The sequence below is a fragment of the Solea senegalensis genome, linkage group LG6, assembly GCF_019176455.1.
Source record: "Solea senegalensis isolate Sse05_10M linkage group LG6, IFAPA_SoseM_1, whole genome shotgun sequence".
NCBI classification, from domain to species: domain Eukaryota; kingdom Metazoa; phylum Chordata; class Actinopteri; order Pleuronectiformes; family Soleidae; genus Solea; species Solea senegalensis.
Genome location: NC_058026.1, coordinates 22629459 through 22647911, shown reverse-complemented (window position 1 = coordinate 22647911; position 18453 = coordinate 22629459). Strand labels below are relative to the sequence as shown.

General features: G+C 40.7%; 1 protein-coding gene across 1 annotated transcript; it reads left to right on the top strand.

The window, feature by feature from the left end:
- The first annotated feature begins 5665 nt into the window (after window positions 1-5665).
- Window positions 5666-17570, top strand: LOC122771330 (uncharacterized protein C4orf54 homolog). Its single transcript, XM_044028851.1, has 2 exons — window positions 5666-9801; window positions 13953-17570. The coding sequence occupies exon 1, from the start codon at window positions 5715-5717 to the stop codon at window positions 9777-9779; it is 4065 nt and encodes a 1354-aa protein (XP_043884786.1). The 5' UTR covers window positions 5666-5714; the 3' UTR covers window positions 9780-9801; window positions 13953-17570.
- Window positions 17571-18453: the final 883 nt, after the last annotated feature.

Sequence of the window (18453 nt, the reverse complement as noted above, 5' to 3'; positions counted from 1 at the left end):
ACTACTATTATTAGTTGTATTGTTATTATTACTATTATACATTAAGTATAAGGTAATCTGATTATTACCATTTGTCTATGAAAACAAGATGGCTTCATCTCTGAAGAGCACTACTGTAAACATAACAGTTGTAGTTGTATGTGAATTAAAACAGCACATGCTAAAGAATTAAGGCTGACAGTTAGTGGCCATTCAGAATCAGAATTAGTGACATCTACTGGTGAGACTGGAGACTGCAACAGACAGAGGACTTCTTCGCTCTGCTCGCTCCTCCCTTTTCCAAGAACATCAGGGAACTACAGTGTCCTTTGCATATTAGAGAGCATGATCAGTCTTCTTTGTTTGCATAGAAAGAATCCGCTTCAAAACGTGACACCTACACTCTCACACAGCTCAGGATGTCGGCCACATAGCAAGACCCTTTGCTAAAGTTCTTTAAAGTCATTTTAAAGGCGACAAAAACAAACACATTTTATTATAAAAGGATTAAACTTTCTACCATTAAGCACACTGAACTTTAAAGCCCTCCTGATCAAAACTGTGTGAGATGGTATGAGTGGAGCTGTAAATCTGTATAAATAAATCACCCGACTGCCTGCCACAAATGTTCACTGTATGAGACTGTGTCCATGTGCCTTTTAAATCACGTGAAACACAGCACTATCATTCAGCAAATGAAGTGTTCACACAACAATGGAGTGGTTACTTGTCGCAGCAGTTCCTAACAAGGTGCTGACCTTTGCTGGAGGACCAGAAGTCTGTGAGCATGAGTGAAACCAAATATCCACAGCCAGAAGCGAGCGACCGTACATGTCTGCCATCGCTGGCATAATTCACCACAGCTCTGCATCGAGCATGGCTGTTTTTAGGTTAGAGTATCACTTAAACACGTGGGACACATGCAAGCTGAAACCAAATGATGCCACAGCAAACATCTTGCCGCTATTTCTTTCTAGACACCCATAAAAATGTTAGTAAGGGTCCGGAATTGCTGCCCATGTAAAAAGAAAAACATTTTTTCACCAGTGATAGTTTCTGCACGATCTGACCCCTAACATGAAGATTGTCTTGTAATTACACTTTTATAATGTCCTGTAAAATGTATTTATCTTATTATTATTATTTTATAAACAGGCAGCAAAATAATCACTACAAAATTTAAAACAGGACAAGACATACTCTCGAAAGACACATTTCTGCAGAAAATAGATTTACTTTGTTAATGTACATATTTTGTATCCTTGAATGATATATAAATGTGTCACAATGTAGTATGGTTGATAAAACTATATAATTATTAATAGATAATGTATATTTTTTTATTCTCTTGAAATCCAGAGGCTGCTGTAAACACATGATGATTAATAATAAAACATGTCCACATAGTAGTAGCAATACCTGTTACTTTACATTAATATACATTTTAGAATGTCCAAAGTGTGCTGTTCAATCAAAAATGTAACTATTTATGTCTCGTTTAATATTTAATAATATTTATTAATATTGTTGTTTTTAAATAGAAACAAGAGCAAATGAAACAAGGAAATCAAAAGATTAGTTTGGAAAAGCTATCAGATAAATAAGGTTTCAGTTTATAGCTATACACCAAAATAATCATGTGTAGGGTTTATATATAATTTGATGCTCTCTGATGGTGTTATGATGAATGAGACTGAACTTTACTTAGAAAAGACTATTAGTAAGTTCTTTACTGATAGTTAATCAGCTAAGTTTGAGCTATTGATGCAACATTTGGTTAGCTATCCTGTGAATTTAGTAATAATGTAGTATAAATGTTTGTTTAAAACTTTCCTGCAAGTCTTTAGTCACAAATGGGATGACTTATTGTAAAAGATTAACTGAACATTAATATAGCAGCATACATGACATCTCTACAGTAGGCTTATTATTAATGCCCAGTGTAAAAAGCTCCTCCATGCACAGACCCTCACATTTGACATGAAGTCAGAGAAAGAGCACATAATGCAGGAGATGTTAATGTTTGACCTGAGAGTTTTATTTTATTCGAAAGAAACCTGTCCTTTCCTTACATACATAAAAATATGAGATATGTGGGAATTCCACAGGGAGTCTTAAATACTCCCAGTGAGGATTGTTATCCTATTAACGGTGGTTTAGAGTGACGCTCTAATCCCTTACAACCCCTAAACTAGCTCACATATGACACTTTCAAATCCAAATGTGACCTTTCAACCTCACAACCATGAATCCCTTGAGTGGGACTGGGGCAGACTGTGGGTACTCTGAGGGTGGAGTGGGTGGGGATTGTGGGCTGTGGAGGTAACCTGGAGAAGTTCACTTCTTGGCTCCTGGTGACTTCTTCACAGCAGTTTCCTATAAAATAATGTATTGCAATTCAATAAACCTTCTCAAATTCAAATCCAATTCCTACTAAAGTAACAGTGCTGTGCAAATGTCAGGCCAGGATTTGTGGTTTTTGCAGTGCTTTAATGACCATACAGTATATTGTTTTCTCAATCACTTTATTGGAACACATACAGAAAATACAGCAAACATTGATGTAGTATTTTAGTGGCTCTGTGTGTCTGTCTGTCTGTCTGTCTGTCAATATCTGACAAAATAAATCTGACAAATCTGTCTGTGTATGGCCACTAGTTGCATGAATGGGGTGAAGTCTGACATCTCTGATTGCCTTGTTTTAAAAGTGTCAACCATTTAGTGTGAGCTACCTTTACATGACCCTGGTTCTCTTAAACCTGGAGTTTAAACCTGTGTTTATGAAGTATGAAGCTGTTAAGAACACACTTCAAGGACATAATTCTCCAACTGTGTAACAAATATTTTTCTCCCAAAAAGAAGAAATAAACAGTCACATTTTTACAGTGATATAGAATTTTTGGAATTTTACTGGTTCCCACCTCTTGTTTGTTCCTCTATTTCATGTGTAGAAATATCTGCCTTGAAATAGGTCTATAAAGACAGGTTAATGCTTGAGCATTAAATACACATGCTGTAAGAGTTAAACTCATTGATAGTTTGCTAATATATTAGAGTCAAATCACCCAAATGCAAATGATCATAGAGTTTGACAGAGCTGCTGGTGCCCTGAGAGTCCTGCACAGCTCTGTAGGTACACTATGTCATTATCTATATATATATACATACATACATATATATATATATGTTCATAACCCTCTGGGTCAATGAATGTTTGAACGTCTGCAGGAACTAAGCAAACAAAAACAGGTTGAAAGGACCTCCACAAAGCTGATAAAATTAGGAAGCTACGCCACTCACATGAACTTTCTTACCGTGGCTGCATCAAAACAGCAGGTGTTAAATCTAGGGAAATGACCAGTATCACCATGATTTCAGTGGTGCACATTTCACTAGTGCAGTAAGAATTATAATCCACTGATAAACATGTTGGCATTTTGTTTTGTTTTGTTTTGTTTTTCTAAAGTAAAACTATTTTAAATATAAGGTGCAGCCATCTTGTGTGCGTGCGTGTGTGTATGTGTGTGTGTGTGTGTGTGTGTGTGTGTCTAGTATGGAAATAATGTTACGATAGCAACATAATCCAGTCTTGAGTCATGACATTAATTTTACTGCTGATTGTTTTTGCGAGGCAGTAGTTGGAATTAAACACTCATAACAAATTCCATGGGTTCTCACTTCTAAACTGTTTACCATTTAAGGCCTGAACAAACGATTCAGCTATAACAAGTTTGAGATTTAGATGGATGTCTCTTTGGAGCAGGCCACAGCATTTATGATGCTTTTATGTGATGAGTAAATAGAGCTGTAAAGGGAAAGCAAATATGAAGTAGCACAGAAAATACTGTATGTAAGTACAGCTCTTGGTAACTTGTTACCACCACCACTGAAAGAAGATTTATAAGAGGAGCTGCACCGCACTGATGACACTGAGGGTAAAAGTAGGATCTAAGAGTGATGAAGGCTTTAAATTGGTGGCCTCTGTCCTTGATATTGCTGTCAGTGTGCCCTCTACATGGAGCAACTGTCGGCCCAACCCCTCCCTGCTGCATACCACCAATTTGGGGCCCTGTCCAGAAACAACACTTGTGTCTTCAACACTTGCACAGAGCTCCAAAAACTGAGCCTTCATCGTCCAAGACTGTCTGGTTCTGCTGTGTTCCTGATGGCGCCGGTTTCCCCTCAGTCCGATGTTCCATAAAGCTCTGTTTGGCTCTGGACAGTGAGGACTGATGCAAGCCTCACACGACATCTGCAAAAGAATGTATAAAGTTATAGTCGATTCTTTGAGGTGACTGGCACCAGCTGGTGAATATTTATCTCCATCACAGCTGTGAAATGAGTGGGCAGAGCACGGATACATTCTTGTTTCCACAAGTTAGTTCCATTCTCAAAAAATATTAATTAAAAAAAATGTAACCATGCAAATTAACATAAAGAATATTGATGCCTTAAATTACAAAAAAAAACGTGTAATCATACGTCTATAATTCTTTTAATATTTTGGCCTGTCACCACAAGGCCAGATGAGGATTTATGTGAAATTCTGACCCTGTACCCACTCAGATCCTACACCCTGACGTAGTCCTCTATACCCACTCCTCACAATTACACTTATTACAAATGTCATGTGACATGTTTCAACTTTTTATTACATAAACTTTTATGTACATTTATACTTCACAAAACGACTATGACTACAAATTTTTGTATCATTATTTGATTATTATCTAGTCCAAATAACCCAATCAATGGGGACTGCATACAAGAGATGGGGTGCAGAGTTACCCCAGCTCTTGACCTGTCTGGAATCCCTCTGATTACAAGCCAAGTTCCCTCTCTATTAGGCCATAAGCTGCCCCACAGATAGGACTATGAATACATAATTATGTAAATAAGTATACTTGTAAAAACACAGGTTTGTGCAGCTATATTCTACAGGACACTGCATTGAATTCCGTTCATTTGGACAGCGTAAAGAAAGCTTTATCCCTTACCTTAACCATAACTAACCCTGACTTTAACCTAATCTTAGCTATAAACTTAACCAGTTCTTCTGAAATTAGGTGCTGCCTCAAGGTACATGGATGTTGTGAAGGAGAGCAATGGGCAGTTGGTGTCACAGAAGAGGACATGAGGGACAGGGTGAAGTGATTTTCACAATCGGAAAGGTCCTGTAAAAAATAAACATAAAATAATCCTTTCTTCAAAGTTTCTTCAAAGCACAGAAAGTTCAGTGAGTAACAGACTTGAATTTATTTCCCTAAAACAAAATAAAACATCTTCCAGACACCCTGTTTTCTTTGAGTGTGGTATACGATCATGTACACATATTTCATATGTGTGTACTATTTCTCTATTGAAGGTTCTTGGCTGGGGAACAATGGAAAACCTCTCATGTGACCCACCAAGCCCATGTCGTTGGAGTGAACGGCTCATTTTAATGGCTTGTAATGGAGAGGAGCTGTTCTTCCGGGACAGGTGCTGAATCTTGATACTTTGGAAGTGCTTCACAAAGTGTAAGAAATCCTCTCCACATCTTTGGGAAATCGTCATGGGATTTTCCTTGGGACTCCCCCCATCCTCTCCCTCCCTCCTCTCTCTCTCTCTCTCTCTCTCTCTCCCTCACCCTCCCCTGCCTCCTTCCTCTCCCGTGACTTCAGCCCGCAGAGTTTTCCGTCCTGTGTCAGGATAACATCGTAAACGAGGACCACCTGACGGTAAGACCGGACTAAATGGAGGCAGCGGAGGAAACTCTCACTTACCTGGACGACACCGGACTTCACAGGAAGCTGCTCCTACGGGACAAGGACAAGAAACACGCGCACAGCAAAGGCGAGACAAGAAGCGAGGAGTCCAACTATGTGGACCTGGACATGAAACCGACGGACGGCACAAGGACAGTGAAAGTGTCTTTCACTGGCGAGGGAAACCAGCTGTCTGTCATCAAGTGCGACAGTTTGAGGTCGGGGACCGTGGACACGCGTGGATGGGTCTCAGGTGAGCCCCCGCTGGAAACTCTGACCAAAGTTGCCAACAGTGATCAGGATTCAGAGAATGACAGGCAGCTCCAGGCCGAGCTCGACCCCAGTGACTGCAGCGAGAATGTGCGCAGTGAGAGCGATGAGCTCCGCTACACGGACATGTATCTGAACAGCAAAACCGAGTCTGACGACGGAGCCAGCGTGGTTCTGTCCGACCAGTGCGGCTCCGACACCGTGCAGGACGAGTCTCACTACATCACCACGCACGAGATCCAGCTTACCGAGCTCGACCACGATGTCGATTACGACCTGGGGCGCGGGACTTGCTGGGAGCTTGAGGACGACAATCTGGTTTACTCCTTTGTGGATTACGCTTCTTTTGAAAGCGATGAAACGCATGAGGGCACTTTGATAGAGGAGAGCAGGAGCCAGGCGAAAGTGCAGTCTAATCTTGGCGGAGAAGTTGTCAGCACCGAGCAGGAGGAGAGTGATCTTTGTGACTGGGACAAATGCGCCAGCTCAGATGAAAGCGTTGGCAAAGACCAAAGCGAGGACGCACACGTAGGGGGAATCCACTTATCAATAAAAGCCACCTCAAGACCAGCGAACGAGCCCGTCGGTGGCCCCGGGAGCCCTGGCGCCAGGGTGGGGCCCCTGCGCGATACAGTCCCATATTTCATCCCCGCTCCAGGCCGTCAGCACCTCGCTTCCAAACTGAGACGCAATGATATTAATGAATATTTCAGCGAAGCGTCCAGTTCCATCAGTGAGCTGGATGACGCCGATAAAGAGGTGCGCAATTTAACTGCCAAGTCTTTCCGGAGCTTGGCGCGTCCATACTTCGATGCCATTAATCTCAGCACCTCTAGTGAATCATCAATGTCGGAATATGGGCTAAATAAATGGTCGGCCTATGTGGATTGGAATTATGAAGGAAAAGAGCGGGGCGTAATTGCGCACAAGACTCCCGGATCAACGCTGGAAATGAATAAGAGCGTGGACACTGAGAGGCGTGGCGAGTTCATAACCGACACGACAGCTCCTCAAACCAACTTGCACACAGTGAATAAGACAACAACTCCTCAACAAGCTTCTAGCAAAAAGGTCGAAGTGCAAGATCCAGTTCAGTCACAACAACGAGGGGTGACGCTGAATGTTCACTGTAACGCAGAAGCACCTGACGGAACCAGGCGTCACAAATCCTCCATAAATGCACGATCCAGTGAGGTCAGTGGGACTGTGTTGTCCAGAGCACAGTATCGTCAATATCATGTCACAGAAAGCGACGGGGACACAAACAACAGGGCGACGTGTGCATCAAGTCTGTTGAAAAATGTGATTTCTAAAAAGATGCAGTTTGAACAGGAGCGCAAACTGGGAAGGGGGCAAACCTGTAACAGACATCCAGCGCTGTCCTCAGACAGGAGCCTGGGCAGAGGCTTGCTAAGACAAACGTCAGAATCAGGCTCAGGACTGAGTGGTTACTCAAATGATGATCAGTCCCTGGACGGCAGCCGACCCAGTTCCTGTGGAGTTTCAGAACAACAGAAAAGCACAGAACCACCAGATGAGTCAGACAAGGGACATGGGCATCCAAAAGGCCAGCTCAGCCACAGTCAGAGTAGTGCGTTTGATTCCCTGAAAGTAGATGAGCCAGAGCCTGCAAAGGAGGCAACACACACAATTGTAAGTGACACTCAGTCCACTGCAAAGGAGGAAATAGACACCAGCAGCATGCTTACAAAACTGCTTTTTGTTCCAAGCTGGCAGATTCTTTCAAGACAGAGGGGTTTTAATGAAGGCTTAAACCACACACCTGCTACAGGAACCCAGAAATGTCAGTTCAAAACCGGCAATAATGGACAAATAATAGGTAAAGACGAAATGGAGACGGGAATAAGACCTGAAATAAAAATACATCTGAGAAGTGTGAAAGAGAATAAAGGCTGTACACTGAATATTGCCAACCTTTTAACCCCAAAAATAAGTTATAGCTCCGTTAACACGTTCAGGACAGCAGGTGATGCTAAATGCCACATTTTATCTGCCACAGATAAATTTCCTAATTTCGCAGTCAGAGACGTAAGAGAAACCAAATGCAAGTTTCAAACACCGATATATCGTGTCAGGGATGTGCGTAAATTGGTAAAAAGCTCGTATCGCTTTGTGTCTCTGGATAAAAGTGAGAGTAAGCGTTCCACAGCAGCTGATAAAACTGAGGAAAAGGGCAAAATGGAACCTGTTAAACATTTTTCCAACACTTCTCCTATTGTGATCAAATGCCACTCTGTGAAAACAAACGCTACATCACAGAAACAAGCGGAGGCAAGAATCAGTCAGACCACACACCAGTCAGACTTTCAGTCAAGTACTGACACCAAACCACTGTCAAAACAGAGGCAGGACAAGTTCACAGGTGAGACAGCAGAGAGGAGAAATGAGCCTGCAATACCAAAACAGGCTGCAATAGAGAAGATTAAAGCTGCAGTCAAAACAATGGAGCAGCTTTATGTTTTTGATAGAAATGAATGGAAGCGTAAAACTCAAGCCCCACAACCTATTGCGGGCAGCCACGTGCTTTCACTCATCGCCAGGGAGGAGCAGGGAGAAGAGCAGCTGGAGACGACCAACACTGACAGGATTCCTCAGGCTTTGATTCACACCACACAAACAGGAAAAGCACAGGAGAAAGAAGGAGCTGCAAATGTCATACATGTCCCGTTTACCAGTGACACTTTTAAGACACAGCAGAGTAAAACATTCAGTAACAGAAGTGTTCTTCATTTTGGCAACAACAACAAGGCACATGTCAGCATGAGTTCAGCGAATAACTCTGTTCCACAAAGCTCTGTACTGCAAACATCAACTATGAAAAGCTCCAGAGCACCAGCGGCTCCACTGTCGGTAAAAATAGAGCCCACAAAACACATCCAGGTGGAGCAGGGAAAGGTCAAAATCATTCCCACTAATCCCACCGTCACACAAGGGGGCTCAGACTCAGAGAACTATTTAACCATACCAGGGCAGGGGTACACAAGCGAAATCCCACTGCGGAATCAGGAGCCTGCTTCAACAGAGGGGCATTTACATGTCAGTCAAGCCCACACATGTGACTCCCAGACACCTGAGCGGAAAAGATCTCCTTTAATCATGGATTATCCAGCTGCAAGCATCTACCATCATGCTGCAGCAGCAACAAGAGCGCCACAAACTCAACAGCAGGTGACGTCCATCTCCTCCTCTGACCCGACTGCGTCACCCTTCCCACAGAGTCAGCGCAAGATGCTTTTGGACCCTTCTACAGGACATTATTACCTGGTGGACACTGCCATACAGGCCACCACAAAGCGACTGTTTGACCCTGAGACAGGCCAGTATGTGGATGTACCCATGCCCCACTCACCTGTGGCACCTGTCACACCTGTGCCTCTCTCTCTGTCACCTGTGACACTGAGCCCAGGAGCCTACACCCCCTCGTACATGATCTACCCGAGCTTCATCCCCTCGCCCACGCTCCCAGCTCAAGCCGTGTTGCCACACTCTCCGTGTCACTCTGAGGACGCAGGTGTAGACAAGGTAAAAAACGCCAGAAGTCCTAGGCTGGAAACTAGCACAGCAGGTGCAGAGAGCGTGTACTACAGCGCAACAGGAGAGGCTCCACAGGGGGCGCTGCAGCTACCTGTGAGCTGCAGAGGAGGTGGAGCCGGCTCTGAGAGGAAGCCAGTTATCAGCATCACAACACAACAAGGTCCAAGAATCATCGCGCCTCCTTCCTTTGACGGAACAACAATGAGCTTTGTGGTGGAGCATCGATGACCAAGAAGATATGTCATTATACGTAAGTGTGCACTAACGTAGCATGACGTTTGGTGTGAATGATGGGCACACACCTAGATCACCTTTAACCTCTTCTTTTGGGATTCCTAAGTCTGCATTTCCAACTAATGTTTCCCAGTTTTCATTGTATGATTATTATCATTATTACATCATATCCATGGTTATTATCTCCTACACTTTTCAGTCAAATTCAACAATTTGCTAATGAAAACATTCGACTTGTTCAAGACATTCTTGCTACTGTTTGAATTTTGTTCCTAGTTTTCATACTTTGTGGAATGTTTAACTTGTTCTGGGCAGAGCAAAAGTAGGTAAGACAGAACACGCACAGATCAGTGTACAACCCAACAGCAGCATTCCCTAGGGAAATGTACACTATGTTCTGGTTAACTACCATTTATTGTAACTCTTGTAATGCAAGTTTGCAGTTGAATTTATTTATAAGGAGAACTGAACTCCGTTCAAGTCCTTTTGTTGTTGTAAATGTCGATAAAGCAGAATCAGTGCTTGGATACGGCAGCAGTGAGATGTCAGTGTTAATAGACTTGCAGCAACTTCATGACAGGTAACTTTACTCCACTGAGCTCAGGCTGGGCCTGGTGTGAGATTAGATTTTCAGCCGTGGCCCATGGCAAGTTGGTTCCCTTTTCTCTGCATTACACACCGTCGGGCTATTTTAACAGCAAGAGACAAGTTTGTTTACATGGTTTATTCTCAGGTTTTAAAGTGTCACAGGAAACTGTGACACCTCACTTCAAGTTATTCCATAAGCAAGTGTTGTAAAATGCTTTAATTACTCAGATAGCATTACAGTTCTCTAACGTGTTCATTCCTCATTCATGTCATTTCCCTGTGAAGGATTCTTTACGCTGACTTTAAATCCTCAATCAACAGATCAAGTCTTTTTGTTTTATTGGTTAAAAAGAAACGGGCATTTTATAGTTTGGCTGATTTGTTTTTTCACAAAGTAAAATTCCCCCAAAAATACACCTAATCCACAGCTTTTAATGTAAACAATACAAAGAACAAGTCGGTAGTACTTCTGTTGAAAAGTAACATTTTAGCATACTAATTCAGAATGCGTGTGAGTGTAAAACTAATTTGGTTAGTAAAACAAGTTGTGAACAAGTAAAGTAATCTTTATAAACTTTTTTTGGCCTGGCAGAGCGGCATACGTGCTTCCGCTTGTCACTGATTAGACCTCTGCTCAGCTTGAAGTTGGCTGTACATGATGCCAATAAACCAGTGAAGCTATTGCGTGGTGATAAAATCTAATAGGTGCAGCAAAACAGAGTCACATTTCAATCCGGCAAAAATATATCACAGTCCTAAAATGAGGTCTAATCGGGGGAAACACAACAACAGTTACTATAGCAGAGAACATAGAGTAGCTCCTGTAGGGCCCTCATACCTCTCAACCATGATATGGTGGCATTTCAAGGAGGGGAGTGAACAATATTAAGTTCAAAAATAGAACGGAACACAGCAGTGAGTTCTAAAACATTGAGAAGTGAGAAGAACTGTGAATTCTAAAACAGAACAGAAAACAACAGTGGATTATTAACAACTTGAACACAACAATGTGTTCTAAAACAGAACAGGAACATGAGTTATAAATCCATGAGAACAGCAAGTTCTTAACAATTAGAAGAGTGAACTCCAAAACAGCTGGAGTACTGTGAGTTCTAAAACTATTAAAACAACATACAAGTTCTAAAACTACTAAAACAAAATACAACAATGAGTTCTATAAAGATTAAAGAGAAAACAACCGTGTTATGAAACTATTAAAACAACATACAAGTTCTAAAACTACTAAAACAACATACACCTTCTAAAACTATTAAAACAAAATACAACAATGTGTTCTATAAAGATTAAAGAGAAAACAACCGTGTTATGAAACTATTAAAACAACATACAAGCTCTAAAACTATTAAAACAAAATACAACAATGAGTTCTATAAAGATTAAAGAGAAAACAACCGTGTTATGAAACTATTAAAACAAAATACGAGATCTAAAACTAAGAGACTTTGAGTTTGAAGTTATAAAAAGAACAAGTTCTAAAACTATGTCAAAATACAACAATGAGTTCTAAAAAGATTAAAATAGAGGACACAAGTGCATTCCAAAACAGAACAGGACAATGAGTTATAAATCTATGAGAACAGCAAGTTCTAAAACAACTGAAGCAGAGAACAACAGTGATTTCTAAAACAGAACAGGAAAGTCAATACTAGAACAGAACAGAAAACAGCAGAACGAGAACACAGTGTGAGTTCCAAACTAATCAGATTTCAACTTGAACTCTTTTGTTTTGCTTCTCTTTCCGTTACTTGCTCGACTTGTGCTGGTGTTAGCATGCTAACTAGCTAACTATGCTAACGAGCCCCATGTTATTTTCGATGGTGAGTCACTTTATGGTTCCGTCTGCTGTAAAGAATCAGCTCGGCTCAGCAAGTGTGATAAAAATTCTTGTCTTGTGAACCCAAACATGGCCGAGGCTCTTGGCCAGTAACCGTCAGCAGCAGCACGTACTCGGTGGCGGTGATAAGAGCGTGTTCAGCAGCAGAGAGAAAATAGCACCTTTAATAGAAGTTTTTATGGCAGACATTTTGACGTGTCACAGCAGGAAAGAACAGGTGTAAGTAATGACATTAATGATCTCATTAATCACATCTGTTCTATTAAAGTGGTCCATTTGCAGTTTTATTTTTATATATTTTATATATGCTATTTCAAATGCTAGCACACTTTGGTAAAACAAATAAATAAAGACCCAATCAAACCACAATTATAGGGAAAATGTGCATTTTACCTGCAGCCACGTTGAAATCTATAGAAAATAATATCAGATAATGAAATACAAGTATACAAGTTTACAGTATAGTACACTCAATATCTTATTCCATAGTAAAATACTGATTTATCTAAATGTTTTGAGTAGTTTGTAGTTTAGTGTTTGCTTCTTGCGTCAGACTTGTGTCCAATGTTGTGGATGAATGAGCTTATTTTGAGACATGTGTGAAAAGGTTTTGGAGGTGAGATGTCGAGGTGTTTATGGGATGCATGCTGGCAATGCAGACTGTGTGAAGAGTTTTGAAAAAGTAGCTTCACTGCAACTGAAACGCAATGTATTATGGACACAGTATGGGTTTCCCTACTAGGATTTTTATAAGAAATAAAGCGTTTTTTTTCTCAATTTAAGTACAAGAACGTCAGTGTCGCTGTAATGTTCTGTGTTTACCAGTGATCGATTAGATGCACGCCGTTCAGTGAGCAATTTGAGAAGCCTAAATTTAGAAGAGACAAGTCATAAATCAGTACCTCAACATGACCAAGTGAGCCAAAAAATACATGCACAAAATATCAGATATGACATGAAGAAGAACAAAAACAAACAGTTTCCTTATGTCGTTGGCTTCTGAGAAGCAGCAGCCTCATTCTGATCATTCCCAAAGTCAATTTTCAGTTTCTCATTTACCTTTAAAATATTCACTCACAACTAGTTACAGCCCATTCGCAGCTAATGTGTCAGAGCAATAATACAACTGCATAAGCATGAGGGATACATGTCAGCCGGGTGTGTGTGGCAGGCAGAGGCCTCGCGTGGGGTTGAGTAGTGGTGCGAAAGGGAACACAGAGGGTGTGTGTGCGTGTGTGTGTGTGTAAGGACATGGATTAGTGGTGGTGGTGGGAGGGGTTGGTGTTTGGGGCAGAGGGACATGGAGGCATCGCCGAGATAGTGATGCAGGAGGGAAAGGTCAGGCAATGTAAAGTATTTGTTGTGCTGATGCAGGGAGAGGACAGCTGCTCAGGGAGATCAGATGCGGCTGCAGCTCCAGCTTGGAAGCAAGTCTGCAGGGCTGAGATGGGGTCAACTTTTTATAGCCCCCTCCCCCCTCTGCTTTTTTTCTTAAATGGGGAGAGGGAGGTGGTGAGGTCCGCAGACCTCCTGCACTCCTACGTAAACAAATCTAGTTGTGTGCTACAAAAGCGATTTGGCTGAACGTGGTCAGGGTCAGCTGGTTCGCAGGAACCAGGAAGAACAAGTTGAAAAGTCACAGTGGTTCATAGTGGCCTCCAGAACGAAGAGGATCCATAAATACATTGCATCCATCTAACTTTTCATTTCCTCTTGATTTCCAGACTACTCCTGCGCAGAATCTGCATTCACTCACCGTAAGTGTGGTCTCCCCCCGTCGTCCCTCCACGCCACAGGACAACCGCCTCCCCCCCTCACTGTGTTGTTGTGTTGTTTATCCTTGTAGCAGACATATGACTGTATCATCTATGCATTGCAGCACTTTGTAGGGTAAAGGCATTCAGCCACATGCGCTGGTTGATGCTCTGCCATGTTGCTATATAAATCAGCTTTGAAATACTTTCCATTCAGTTGCTCTGTAGAACATGAATCGCTGCTGAAATGCTGTTTGTCTATTCAAAAGGAAACAAGGCAAGTGTTCTTTTACAATTCAGTGTAACTCAGTATCAAACCACTATTATTACTACTACTATTTTTATTATTATTATTATTATTATGAGAAATCAAGTCTATGAAACAACAATACAAAATATTCTCCTTAACACCAGCAGTCTCTCCTGTTTGGTATGAAATGATTGGCTGCTCCTGGCACTTCAGTGACTGGCTTGATATAGCAGTTAGTTTCTGTCACAGTGGAACCTAAAAAGCAACATTTGTTGTTTCCTGTTCCTGACCATGGATTTATAAAAAGCTGGATGCATCCTAGTGACATAGCCTTGCTTTCAGTTTATCCCAGTGGCCAAATGTAGCACCACAACAAAAGCCCTTATAGTCCCAGAACATGATTGTGTTTTTTCATCTTGTGTTAAAAAGCAGAGAATCTTATGTGTACAAAAAATAACAATAACAATGAGTTACAATAATACACTAATGAAAACATTTATGTGTAGAGATGCACAATATCAGTATTAGCAGATACAGTATTGCCTTTAAAATGTTGGCAAACATCACATAAGATATGACGAATGAAAAAAAGCTGCTACCTACTCAACTTCTATGCTAGCACCTTCTACAACTATTGTTTTTTTTTTTTGATGGCTTTTTATTTTGCACAGTAAAGACATTTTATATCCACATTTGCTGTGACATGAGTATGACAAATGTTATGTTAATTTCACTACAGAAGAGACTAAATTACCTCTGCAGTTAAAAGGAAAGATGCTTTCCCGATATATCGGCAAAAATTCCAATATCGTGCATCCCTATTTTTGTGGAATGGGCTGCACAGCTCAGTTAGCAGCCATAAAGATAGGCTATTGCAATATAGTTTTACTATAGCTAACTATAACTTTTTGGAGCTATAGCGGAATCAATTGGCAGCATCTTGTGATTCAGTATTTAGTTCAATAATTAATCCATGGCTCTGGGTAATGTTGTCCATTGGGATGTCTTTAAATGACTCTAAATTGTAAATAAAGTGACATTTAATGTAATATTAATATCCAGTGTTTGGTTCTCAGGTTTACTGTGGCCGCTGTGCATTAGACATTACATAGTGTTACTTTAATTCAAACAAAAATGTAAATGCAACATTCAAAGTGTATTTTACACAGTCTTGTTGTCAAAGTCAGGGACCACATGCACTGAATTGATCAAATTTGATGGGAAATGTGGAATCACATCATCTTTTCTTTTACAGTAACTTCAGTCAGAAAAGGATTCAAACACTGGCCAGGTTAAATAAATAGACAATGAAATGTGTCACACCACTACACTCCCCCATCACTTTTTTCAGAGTCACAATAACATTTCCATGTTTTTAAGAGTCGGTGGCTCATCTTCGACCTAAAGTACATGCGTCATCCGTGCGGTGACTCACAAAAAGCTGAAAATACCTGACCTACTGAGGTGTCGTATGAATCTGTGTTTGCTACATTTTTAACTGCAACGCTCCTTAAAGAAAAGAGAAAAGAGAAACACACCATGTGTGTTGATGAGTAACAGAGCTGGGACTCAGGTCTAACAGTGTATACTTAAGGTCATTAAGTATTGTTGGGTCTTATGAGTCAGAGCCAGCTTAGACATTTAGGGGATAACTTCCTCTACTGGTCTAAGTTTATTTTACACTTTTGTGTAATGAGATGGGAGTCAGTGCGTGTGTGTGTGTGTGAGAGAGAGAGTGTGTATGAATGTGTTTGCGTGTGTGGCTGTGAGTTATGTAGGGAATTTCAACTTTCTGTGGTCATACAACGAGGAGTCATGTTACTTTAGGGCGGAGCGTACATGTGCTGAGTGTGACTCTGTGCTTTACACACAGCAGTGTCATTTTCCCTGTAAACCACCTGACCTCCGTCTGAGTTTTCTATTATTATTCAAATGATACAGTCGTTTTTCAATCCTGCTTTCTGTTCACTGAAGTCCTTTTGTTTTCCTGCCCTGTTTCCTTTTGAATATGAACTGGAGCATCATAGTTCACTATGCTTAACTTGACTCAGTTATGACAGCATATCATGTAGGAATCAAGCTATTTTTTGGCACATTTTAAGACTAAATACATTTTAGAGGTATTTGGAGCTGCTGGTCAGTCTGTGTACCTTCATCCTGTAAAATACATGTTATTAAACCTCTGTGGAAAAAAAAGCCCTTATCAGTTAAGTACATAATGAATTCATGCAGTGATTTGGAAGATTTGTTGTTGCATGTGTCAGACATGGTTTGCTGTTGCAAAGTTTAACAGATTTCGAGAGGAGAGTGTCATTTAAATTTAACTTTGTACATTGAATTCATAACCTGCTGTCATTGTAAATGATTGTGTTTAAATTATTATTTTAAATTCATTTGCCCCCCGAGGCAATTAAAAGCAACGCAAGTCAAATATTTATTTGGAGTTTCAATTTTGAAGGATGTGATTGTCTACCTCCTGAAAGTATTTATTTGAACAGCAACATACCAAAGGTAGAAAAATATAAAAAGCATCTTTTACTAACTTCAGATCATTTATTTTAATACATTTACATATCATTTTGAAACCCTGTGAAAATGATTGTGTCACTCACAAATATATATTTAAATTTGTACGCTCCAATAAACCAGCGATTATGATGTTGTCCTAAATACACAGAACCCTTTTTTGTGGATAATATTCATTTCTTGTATGACCTTTATCTGTGAATAATAACATTGTACTTAATGCACTTGGATTGTCACTATTTTGTTGCCAACCGTGACCGCAATGAATGGGTGTAACCCTTGGTGACAGCAGGAGCACGACTATATGTATGTAAACTTATTGTAAAGTGAATCGTTTGCAATAGATTCTGATGGATTTCTCCCAAGGATGCACTGTAACATAGGTAATATCATGTGTTTTAAAACATTCTTCCAGGTGTCCACCTACAAACCTGCTGACTTTGAGATTAAATATGGGGAAGTGACTGTGTTATTGCTTGCTTTTGTATCAGGAAAGATGGGAAACTGAAAGTGAGATGGTTTGAGCTAAGTGCGTTAAGTTTGTGAGGATAAGAGAAAGTAAAAGGGCAGAGAAGTGAATGAAAGCACAGTCATAAAAGTGACATTGTACTGTATGTTCTGTGACTGTGCTGCATGGCTGCCCCAGAAAAAGACAAGAGGTCAGGACGACAGCAGAGCGGCACATTGAAAGGACGAGTAAGTGCTGTGTTTGCACTTACTTCACTTGAAAGTAATGACTGTGATGAATGTGTGTAATGTAGACCGACAAGCCTACATATGTTTGCAATAAATTCAAAATGCAAGCAACTGAACACGCCTGTCTTCATGAATTTAAATCACCGTAATGTCAGGGTTTTGCTGCCGCTTGTATTGAACATTGTGGTGGACCTCGTTTATTGATCTTTTAATCCATTTTACTATGAAGTCAAGTTTGAGATAGTTGCTGATGTTAAACAGAGAATAGACGTATCAAATCATCCACAAGAAACTTACTTTAATAACTGATTTGTGTTGCAAAAATATAAAATTGACTAATAATTTATTTTTTTTAAATGGAGGGACAGTTCTGTGTCACATCATTAATGTGCATCCCTCACAACTTGTTCATTATTAATAGTTTTGTGTAGATTTTGATTGTGATAATGACTATTTCTGAGCATTCGCATTCCGTCATTTCATTTCATTATGTGATTTATTTCCTTTCTGACCCGAATTGCTGTGGTGGTCTGCAGTTTGATACATGGCTGATAAGGTTTCACCACTGAAAACACAGAAATGACATGGGTCAAAGGTAATCAAACAGATTTATGCCACCAGACTTACACATTTGGCATCTGCCAGCCTGCAAGGTTAGCTTTCCGATGACACTGAAACATCACCCGGGCTGAGGCTTAAGTTTAACCTGACAGTTTGCCGCTGTGTTTATTTGGTTGCCATGGATGCAGCGAGACTGGCAGACACTGGTTCGCCCCCAGCTGCTCTTGGTGGTTTCTAAAGAATCTACATTAAGGCCCAGTTGTTGTGTTTGAGTGCCAGCAGGGGTTCTGATGTCACGGCTTTGACAACATCAAGATTAATAGCCTCACCTGGGTCAACATGTTGTTTTGCATTTAGGCCATGCAGGTACAGTTTGTCCAAAAACATAAATGAGGCTTGTCCAACAAGTCTAAATCAGAAGTTCAAATAACATCAGTT